Source organism: Martes martes (assembly GCF_963455335.1).
Source record: "Martes martes genome assembly, chromosome: 17".
NCBI classification, from domain to species: Eukaryota; Metazoa; Chordata; class Mammalia; order Carnivora; family Mustelidae; genus Martes; species Martes martes.
In genome coordinates, this window is record NC_137905.1 from 56495835 (window position 1) to 56506475 (window position 10641).

The following is a 10641-nucleotide window of genomic DNA, read 5'->3' on the forward strand; positions in this document are numbered from 1 at the left end:
GGGGCCGTGGAGCGTGAGGGACGTTTGTCCTGTGGGAAAGTCCCTGCGCCTTTGGTCTGAGCCTTGACTTCTGTGGTTGCCGGTGTTGGAGGGTCGGGAAGGGGCGACTAGTCCACAACGCCTGCTCTTCTACCCCCTCCCTCCTTCTCTTCCCACCAAGCCCCCAAGGTGGAAGAAATGTGGGTTTTATTTTGCTTCGTTTTTCAGTTTCCCCCAAACTGTGTCTGCTCCCCAGCGACCTCACTGCCTGGACTCACGGGACTTCTTTTCACTGGAGCAGGTGTCCTACCCGGTCAGCTGTCCCTGCTCTGGATGGGGCAGAGCACTCAGGAGTCCTGTCTCCGACACCAGGCTGGCCGCCCTTCCCTTGCTGAGAGCCTGGCTCAGGTCAGAGGCGAACGAGCCAGACTAACGTTAAGAGGAACTACGCCATCCTGACTGTGATGGCTATTTGTAGGGGTCACCCCAACCGGGCTAAGGGATGTCCAGAGAGCTGGGAAAACATGACTTCTGGGCGAGTCTATGAGTGCGTTTCTGAAAGATTAGCCTTTGCTTCAGTCCCTGAGTGAAGATGTCCAGCCTTCCCATTTGGGCATCCTCCTTCCGCCAAGGGACCGGATAGACAGACAGGAGAAGGAGGGTCAGTTCCCTCTCTCTCTCTTCTTGAGCGGGGACACCATCCTCTCCTCCCCTGGACATGGTCACGCCTGGTTCTTGGGCCTGCGGACTGCGGCTGAATTATACCACCAGCCCTCCTGGGACTCTGAGTGGCAGGCAGCAGATGGTGGGACTTCCGGCTTCCATAACCCGTGCGCTGATTCCTACAATAAATATATATTTAAATATACATAAAAATACATTTGTATATTATATATTCCTTATACATACATATAGATGTATTTGTATGTTATATATACATATTATGTCTATATTATGTATGATACATATTTTATAGATAAATGTATTATTTATGTATTTATGTTTATATGCACTCTTTGTTTTTTTTTAAAGATTTTATTTATTTATTTGACAGACAGAGATCACCTGTAGGCAGAGAGGCAGGCAGAGAGAGAAGGGAGGAAGCAGGCTCCCTGCTAAGCAGAGAGCCCGATGCGGGGCTTGATCCCAGGACCCTGAGATCATGACCTGAGCCGAAGGCAGAGGCTTTAACCCACGGAGCCACCCAGGCGCCCCTATATACACTCTTTGTAAGAGGATCTTTTGGTTGTTTATCTGGAGAACCCTAACTGTTGAAAACTAAAAGACAGAGAGAGAGACAATGTGTCCCTGCATGAAAAAGAAAAATTCAGTACATAACGTAGCGAAGAAAACAAAGACACAGAGTAGAGGGCAGCAGGCAGAGGAAGAACCCAGGCTGCGGTTGGAAATTAACCTTGAGTACAAAAACACTTGAGTACAAATGTAGAATCAAAGCTCCATACAAACTAAACTTGGGTTGGAAAGCCAGGCACCCACCCTCTCGGAGCCGGGACAGACCCTCCCAGCGGGTGAGGTGGACCTGTCCGGAGGTCCTCGAGCGGAGCTGACACACGCAGCCCACTGTGCCCGTCACTTAGGGCTGCCCGACCTTGGGCAAGTTAATTTGTGATCAGTCTCTAGGTTCTTCAAGCCCAAGAGGAATGGAGAAAAAAATAAGACGACGTGCTCCGCCGGGTTTGTATGAAGATTAAACCGTGTCCATGTTGGGGCACCTGGCTGGCTCAGTCTGTGAACCGTGTGACCCTTGATCTCGGGGTCTGAACCCAATGTTGGGTGTAGAGATGACTTAGAAATAGAATCTTTTAAAATATGTGTTAATATTTGCAAAAAGGTAAACTAGCAATTGCACCACAGGAAGTTACCTGAGTTTAGATTGAATTTTTCAAAAATATTCTTTTAATATATAATAAAACTTTTAAGACAAGGCCTATAGCAGGCATGCAGGCTTCTTACCTTTCCCACAGCAATAATAAAAAATATATAAGTATATATGATGAGTAATAAATAATAAATGTATAGTAAATAATAAATTTATTATTATTATTAAAGACACAAGAATCAATCAGTACGAGCCACTCACACTCCCTAGCAGTTGCCAGGGTAATCGTCCATTTTAATCTCAGTGGGGTCCTTGGGGCTGACCCCATAAGTCAGGTACAAACACAACAGGTCCTACCCCCAGTGCTCTCGGGGCTCTCCTGGCAAGTCATCTCGGACACCCCACAGCCTCTGGTGGCCCAGCTGGTCCCCCTGCGGGGGCGTGGTTGTGCAGATCCCAAGTGTCTGTTGGGAGGCAGCACGGGGCTGCCTTGTCTACAGACCCTGTAGCAATCAACAACAGTGCTAAGAAGTCGAGGCGGCAGTTGTGGACAGAAGCCTGATCTGTGTACAGGGACACTGAGGAATAACAGGGGCCATGAGGAAGGGAGGAGAGGATCCCGTCCAAATAACGGATGCATGAGACCCTAAGACCGTGTGTGGGCAGGTCTGTGGGGTCAGGGAGAGAGGGGTGTGAGGGCACCTCCCAGTCACGGAATCTGGACACCGTGTGATGTGAAATAGAAGACAGGGAGCGGATCCAGGGAAACATGGTGATCTGCTGTCTGCACACCACAAGGCAGGGGGCTCTCAGGAAGCAGCCCCCGGGGGCCACACCCCACCCCCATCAGAATATGTGTGATTGGGGCGCCTGGGTGGCCAGTGGGTTAAAGCCTCTGCCTTCGGCTCAGGTCATGATCTCAGGGTCCTGGGATCGAGCCCCACATCGGGCTCTCTGCTCAGCGGGGAGCCTGCTTTCCTCTCTCTCTCTGCCTGCCTCTCTGCCTACTTGTGATCTCTGTCTGTCAAATAAATAAATAAAATCTTAAAAAAATATATGTGTGATTAGGGGAGCATAATGACGCGTGTGTGACGGAAGTTAACCTCTCGGAGAAGCAGACAGATTAACGTGATCCCAGCTCAGCTCACCCAATCAGTAGGGTGATTTAAAAACCCTGAGTATTTGTGGGAACTGTGAGGGACAGTCAGAGCACAGAGCAATCGCACTATTGGAAGATTGTTTGTTATAGTCCTCAGGAGGAGGGGCGCACCAGGGCTTCAGGGTCAGGCAGCAGGGGACGGGGACAAGCGGAAATTGTGCACAAGAGCTTTGAGTGTGGTTTCTACAGGAAGAATGGGCAAGGCAGGGTCAGCAGGCTTAGCACTGGCTGGACTCCACAATTTCCGTGGGGTATGTAGTGGATAAGATGACCCTGTCGTCCGTTCCTTGGCGCTGGGGAGATGAGGGCACGCGGAGAGTGGCCCAGAGTGTGACAGCCGCATAAGGGAGGTGGTGGGGCGTGGACACTGGGTCAGCTGGTGTGTGTTTGAAAAGGGCACCCCCAGGAAGAGGATTTCACTCAGGAGAGGGGGGTCCGTGAGGAAGGTTGGAGGTCAATGCAGTGACTTAGGCCATGTCCAGGACACACACATAGGGCAGATTCCAGTGTGCAGACACCTGAAATACGGCCGTTACAAGAGTACAGCAGGCTCTGTTCCACAGAGTCACACTGGGGGCACGGAAATTAGACCGTCAGACGTCCAGCATTTTGCGGACCAGTGGGAGACGAGCCCGTTTGCATGCTGCCTTACACATTACCTCACGCGGCAAACGGGTTCCTTACGGGTGTCAGCAACTCCAGGATTTGGAGAGGGGGGACGCTCCCTGATTGTCCGGTGGTCCCGACGTGAGCATGAGGGTCTTTATGAGAGGGAGGCAAGGGGGTCAGAGGAAGGGGAAGGAGGCATCACAGAAGCAGGAGTCCTGACCAGAGCAGGAATTGAAGATGCCACAGAGCTCCCGGAGGATGGAGGTGAGGGGCAAGGTCTTAGAGCTGGATGGTGCTGTTGTGTTTGAAGGATGCACGGCGTCCGGTGTGCACGAGCCTGGAGTAGGGACAGGAAACGGGAAGCCGCCGTGTTCCGTGACGCGGGCTGAAAGCCTCAGGGGTCCTCTCGGTGCAGTCACGCCTCACCAGCTCCCTCGTCGGGTCCATATGTATGTCCGTTAGCGTGTGTGCACGTGTGTAGGTGCGTGCGTCTGTGTGTGCACGGACATATTTGTGGACGCGTGTGTGTGCGTGTGTGTGTGGAGTGTAGGGCTGTATCATATGCACGTTTGCTCAGGCACACGTCCCCTCAGCAGCGGCCTCAGGCCTCCCTGGGACACTCAGTTCAGAGAACCCTGACGCATCCTTTGTCTTTTTTCCTGCTCTGAGCTTCGAGCGGAGACCAGGACCAACCTCCCTGTGCAGGGCTGCAGCAGGGAGGGCCTGTGAGAACTTTTATTGATGAACAAAGAGAAGCATAATCCAGAAAACAGGGTCTCGGCTATCTGCTTCCTAAGTATAGTCCAGGTTCAAGGTCAACTTCAGAATTCTGGAAGGTCTTTATTTAACCCATTGAGCCACCCAGACACCCCTGGAAGGTCTTTAGAGCCAGCAGAGTGGACAATTTAAACAGAGCTTCTGGGAGCAGTGAGGGATACACAGGACACATCTGGAATCATCTGCGTGACTGCGGGACCATAGCGGGTCTCTGAAAACAGTCAAGGGACTATACCCGGGTCTCTGGAAACAGCCAGGAGTCTGTAGCTGGGTCTTTGGAAATAAGTGCCACACGTCCTCTCGAGGATCTAGCTGGTTTTCGGGGGGACCACACGGTTCCCAAGTCTCCTAGATGTTGACTGGGGGCCTCCTGACTCCGGCGCTTGCTTCCGGGAAATCTGACTGTATGGCTTTCCTGGAAGGGATGATCCCACTCGGAGGCCCTCCAAATGGCCACTGCACGCTTCTGAGGGAATGGCTTCCTGTGTGTCAAGGGGCAGGGGCCAGCTGGGCCTGGAGTCAGCGTCTGGCGAGGGCTGCATACGTGCTGAAGTCAGCCGTGGGCTCCATGGACCGTGCGGGTGCGGCTCGGGCCGTCCTCTGTGCGAGGATCCGCTGGTCCAGCTGAGCATAGGTCACGTCCGGGGGGCCTCCTGCTGTCGGGGTCTAAGAGAGAGAGACCCAGGTGGGTCAGGCTGAAGAGAAGGTAGGGGAGGCTAGCAGCCGACCTCCAGGTGGCCCCTGTGACCCCACCTTCTGGAATCACCACTGTGTCGTTCCCTGCCACCTAGGATCAGGGCTGGCCTGGGTGACCAGTAGACTACGGCAGAACGAGGGCATGGTCCGGAGAGAATGTGGCTTCTGGCCTTCCCTCTCTGCGGCCTCCCTCTGGGGGAGGCCAGCTGCCATGGAGAAGCCCGGGAGGGACCGAGGGTCCTGCCACGTCGTAGGGGGTGGGTGGCCTCCTAGAAGTGGCCCACGTCTTCACAGCCACCTCCCAAACGTCCCTAAGCCAGAACCACCCCACTGATCTGCTTCCAAACCGCCGAGCAAAGACACGGAGATGATTTCCTGAGGCCGCGTCGGTCAGGAGCAATGGGTGATGCGCTCAAGGACTTACCGGGGCGCGCATTTCCCCGTCCTCTTCAGGAAGTCTGTCGACTGTGGCCAGATCTGGAGGGGACGGGACAAGGGGTCAGGTCTCTGGGGTGGGTCTTGGGAGGCAAATTTGCCTGAAAACTCACAGCCTCGGCTTTCGACCTTGCACTCCATTGGGAACATACTAGAATGTTCCCAAACGTTCCCTCTCCCTGGCCGGTCCCTCCTTTTACCTGGTGTCCTCTCTAGCAGGTCAACGGCCGGGCTGACCCTGAGGGGAAAGAACAGTGAGCACTGGCGCCCCCACCCCCTGAATGCAGAGGACTGGAGGGGCCCGGGGTCAGTCTCGAGCACCTCACCTCTCCTGGGGCCTCTGCTCCTCACCCTCGCAGCCGGGGGGCCCTGAGGACAGTCAGGGGTGAGGATTAAGAAGAGAAGCCTCCTTCCCAGCACCGCACCCCTCCCCGAGACCTACTGTGTTTTTTCTGGTGCCGACAATAGAGGAAGATGAGGACCAGGAGGAGGACACAAAGGAACAAGGCCACGGAGACCCCAGTGAGGATAAAAACATGCTCTGTCGACAGACCTGCGGAACAGGGACGATGGAAGCGGACTGTCAGGGTATGCATTTAGTGGCCGCCTACTGCATACCGCTATATGCTGGGCGCTGGTCACACACACACCTAGGTAGACGATCTCTGGAGCGCACAACGGCCCTGTGACATGGGGAAGCGTTACTCCACAACCGGGGTCCTGAGAGCTAAAGTCTGCTGTCCGCAGGGCACTGGCAGAGCTGGGATGGGACCAGCCCCAGAGCCCAGTCTTTCCCCTCCCCCAAGAAGCACAGCCCGGTCCTCTGTGCCCCTCACTCACCTGGACTGCTCCTGTCATCCTCCTGCATCTGTGGGTCTCCTAAGAGGGAGGAATTGAGAGCACCGTCAGCGGCCTGAGCTGCGCAGAGAAGGCTGAGACTTCCTGACTCCACCCCACCACCCCCTGGCCCACAAAGGGGGCTTCTCTGACAGACCCACGGAACTTTCCCAGAGAATGGAGACGCTCTAGCCCGGTGTCCAGGACACTAACCTCACCGGACGATTTCCACTGAAATGAAAGTCAAATACCTTTCAAAGTCAGATCGTCAGCCGCGCGGGCCACCTCCCCTGGGCTCAGTGGCCACACCCGGCTAATGAGCGGGATGAGGCAGATACACGGCCAGCCCTTCCTGCAGGAGGCTCTGCGGGACAGCGCCGCCCTCCGCTCCCCCCTTGCTCACCTGCTTCCCGATTCCCACCCCACACGCAAAAATCCCCATCGCAGATGCCTTCGGTCTTTCTCAGCAGCCCCCGAGGGGGGTGAACCTCCCCTTGGGTGAGCGCAGAAGCCAAGACTCCACGTCCTCCGGAGGCCTGAAGCCCCACGGCTGAAGCCAGTCATTCCAGCACCAGCTCAGCCCAGGGCTCCGCGCATGCCCCGCGCGCCCATTTCACAGGTGGTCAAACCGAGTCCTGCTCGGCTCCTCTGCTCGCAGGGTCGAGCCCCCATGGCGCCTCTTCCGGACGGTGAGCCTCCCTCCCGCTGCCCCGGGGAGGCTGCGTCCCCAATGTCCTTTAAGAAAGGCAGAAAACTTCACCTGCTGGAACTTCCCTCCCTCAACACGTTGTCTTTGCTCCATGATGCAGGACCCCACCCACTGAATATATAAAAAATATAAATATACATTTTTAAGTTCTGTGTTTTAACTTATGTAGGTATAATTTAATTTACATACATAATTTTAATGATGCATAAAATTACTTGTAATGCATAAGCTATGTATCTCAATTGTGTCTCCGTTATATATATTCACTATTATAAGGTATGTATTTACATATGTAAATTACAGCAATACGTGACACATAATATAATGTGTCACGTTATGTAATATATAATACTGTACACTATAATCACATGTAATAACATATAGATATATTTATGTTAATTCTATTACTGTGTATTTAATATATAATGTAAGCATACATTCTAATATATTTAAACCATAGATCTGAAATTTTATAAGTTAATGTTTATATTTAAATACATTCTATTTAAATACATACAAATATATATGAGCATTTCTATTCCTCATTCTGACTAATTTTCCCTTTGACGTCTGGATGCACAGGGACCCTCTCTCCTCATTCCCCGCGTACGACCAGCGCTCAGCAGGCGGGTGTCTCGAGCGCATGAAGAAAAGGTGAGAAGAAAGGGTCGGTGTGGGCGAGACCAGCACTTCTTCAGGCTGTGGCGCTCAGCAGGCAGGGACCTGAGCGCAGTGACTGTGTAAACTGCTCCGGCTTCCCCGAAACCTCCCCCCTGGGTCAGGACACGTATCGCCCCTGTTGCCCACGACGCAACCGGGCACCCACGGTTTTGGTGATTCACCGCCGGCGCAGGGCTTGGAGCAGGGCTAGAATCTCCACCCTGACCCCCGGCCGGAAGGCGGCGGGGCTTCTCCTCTGAACTTCAGTCTTCACAGCAGGAGATGGGGGAGGAGGCATCCCTGTGCGCCCCCCACCCGGCGGGCTCAGGATTCTCCCACAGGGGCTCTCTTCCTCTGGGTGACCTAAGGCCACCGCTGGGACATAACCGTCAGGAACCCCATTCTCTCCCGAGTGTCTGAGTTTGGAACATGAGCTGTCAGTCTCGCTGTCCCTCTGTCCCTTGTGGGGCTGCCAAGAGCAGGACCCTGCCCACAACAGGGGGCACAACCTGAGTCCTGCCCCTCCCTGCCTCGGGCTGCTTCCGTCCCTTCACGGCCTTGTGCCTTTGGGCCTGAAACTTGTATCCCTTTGCACAATAAAGGAGTGGGGGGGGGCCCAAGGTCAGAACAGTGCCTCCCACATTCAGTGGCGGCTAACTTTGTTTTCACAGCGCCAGACAATGTCCTTGTGCCCACCCTTCCCCGCCGTGGCAGTCCCTCACTGTGGTCTTACCAGTCCCTAATCCAAACCGAAGGCCGGCAGCTGGGCCTGGAGCTGGATCCCCAGCACAGAGCCCTCCAGCAATGCCCCCAGGCTGAGGTCTGTTACTCACCAGCTGAGGGGGGGGGAGTGTCTCTGTGACGGGGGCAGAAGGGCCAATGCTCCGAGGGGGGGGCCCCAGGGTCTGCCCCACTCAGCCTGGCCCCTCTGAACCCGGAGTGTCCGTTGGAACCCTGAGCATCCGTCGGAGGACTGCATGTGGCCACCACCCCGTCCCAGAGACACCTGGGGGCCCAGCAGAGACGTCCTCACCTGTCACCTCCAGCTTCAGGTCCTCACTGGGTTCAGACCAGTAGGCATTGGTATGATAGCGGCAGTGATAGAGCCCGGCAGCGTCTTCATCCGCCTCGGTGATGGGGAACCTGGCCTGTGTCTCCTGCCGTGGGTTACTCACATCTTCATATGAGCTTTTTCCCTTCCTCTCCAGGCGGAATGTGTCAAACTCAGAGGGTGCCTGGCACACGATGGTCACAGGCTGCCCCCGGGGGATCACAGGGCCCGGTTCTGCCCGGATGGAGGGTCTGGGCAGGACCCCTGGGAGGGAAGCAGAGCGCGCTCTCAGGGTCCGTTCTGAGGAAGTCACCACACCACACGATTCACCCGTCTTAGATGCTCCATTCAGTTTTAGGCAGAAGTGCAGTGGGTGCCTCCCGTCCTTCAGAATGCTTCCGTCCTCCTCCCCCAAGAGACCCCACCCCTGCCAGGCCCGTTCTAGGTGGGGGTGGTTCTCCTCACTGCAGTGTTTCTCCCCCTCGCCTAGGACTCCGAGACTCGGTCACATCTTGGGCTTTTCTCGGGGTGACATGGGGAGATGACAGAGCAGGCCGGGGGCCCCAGACATGTCTGCTGCAGAGGGCGACTCCCTCCCTGCCCATGGCCACCTTCTGGGGGGACAGGGGGGCTGGGACAGAAATAGTGGGTGAGGGTGAGGACTTGTAGGAATGACTCTGGCCCGGCTAGCCCCGGCTGGGGGAGGCGGAGGGGGCCGTCTGCAAAGCCCCAGGGGAGGTCCAGTGAGGGGGGGTGTCGTGGAGCACCAGCTGGTCCCACAGACCTCAGTCGAGGAGGATTCCTGTCTACAGTGCAGTCTTCCCTGGGGCGTCCATCTCTGGGTTCGCTCTGGACTTTCTCCCGCATCTCAGCCTTATCTCTATTTCCTTGTTTTGAAGGTTCTTGGAAACCCCCACCTGCCTCAGGCTCACGGCAGAGCCTAACTAGGGCTCGGGGCTCGTCAGGGAGGTCGGTGGGGGCGGGGAAGAGGCATCTGGGCTGAGAGCAGAGAGTCCGGGCAGAATCACCCACGCTGAGCAGGGAAGTCAGCGTGCGAGGAGGTCCAGGGTTGAGGGGGAAACGCTGTGTTTGAGAAAGAAGGAGGGCTGAGGTATCTGGAGGGGAGTGACCGGCCCAGTGCGAGCACCGGAGCGATCCGGACCAAAGAGCGGTGCATGGGTCTCGTTTGATCTGAACGGGATGGTGAACGGGCTCCAAAAAGCTAATATTTTGCCCGAAAATTAAAAAGGTATATACATGAAAAACAAATTTCTAAAATATAAGTGAAATTTTAAAAATTATCATTTAAAATTATGTCACTGGGTGATGTGCTGTGTGTCGAGGGTGAAGAAGCTGGGATCAAGGGTGGTGTCTGGGACTCTGCCCTGGGCGACTGTCCTGTCTCTGCTCAGGGGACGCTGGGGAGGGTCTGGGCTTGTGTGGAAGAGCCTTGGGCTCAGCCTGTACCTGCGGCGTTCGACTTGTCCGGGGGGCTGTTGGGAGCGCAGGTGGACAGTTTGGGGAAACCCGGGAGGGTCATGCATTTGGGATTATTTGCAATTCGGGGTGGATTTCAAGGGTTCCTCCCAGGCCCTCCAGGGTCAGCACCGCTCCCTCCAGAGCTGCCTGTGGGGTGCGGAGGGGACGGGGAGGGGACTCACGGTTCTGTGCGTGGAGCACTCGGCTCAGGCAGAGGGCTGGAAGAGAGGGTCTGGTGAGACGGATGCCCGCCCATCCTCAGGGGGCTGTCCCAGTCCTTCTTGCTCTGTAATAATCCCAAGACAAGCCCCCCCGCCGTCCCCTCTTCCAAACAAGTGCTTCTCTCCCCCAGCCCCTCTAGAGTCTGGATTCATCCCCATACCCAGGAGCCCGTTTCTAGGACTGAACTT

General features: G+C 55.4%; 1 protein-coding gene across 1 annotated transcript; it reads right to left on the minus strand.

Moving 5' to 3' along the window:
* Positions 1-4883: 4883 nt before the first annotated feature.
* On the minus strand, positions 4884-10292 carry LAIR1 (leukocyte associated immunoglobulin like receptor 1; the record flags this gene model as incomplete). The annotated part of the gene is made up of 9 exons (XM_080828619.1): positions 4884-5030; positions 5485-5537; positions 5696-5733; positions 5822-5864; positions 5938-6048; positions 6336-6374; positions 8535-8537; positions 8735-9016; positions 10220-10292. The coding sequence occupies 9 exons, from the start codon at positions 10290-10292 to the stop codon at positions 4884-4886; spliced, it is 789 nt and encodes a 262-aa protein (XP_080684745.1).
* Positions 10293-10641: the final 349 nt, after the last annotated feature.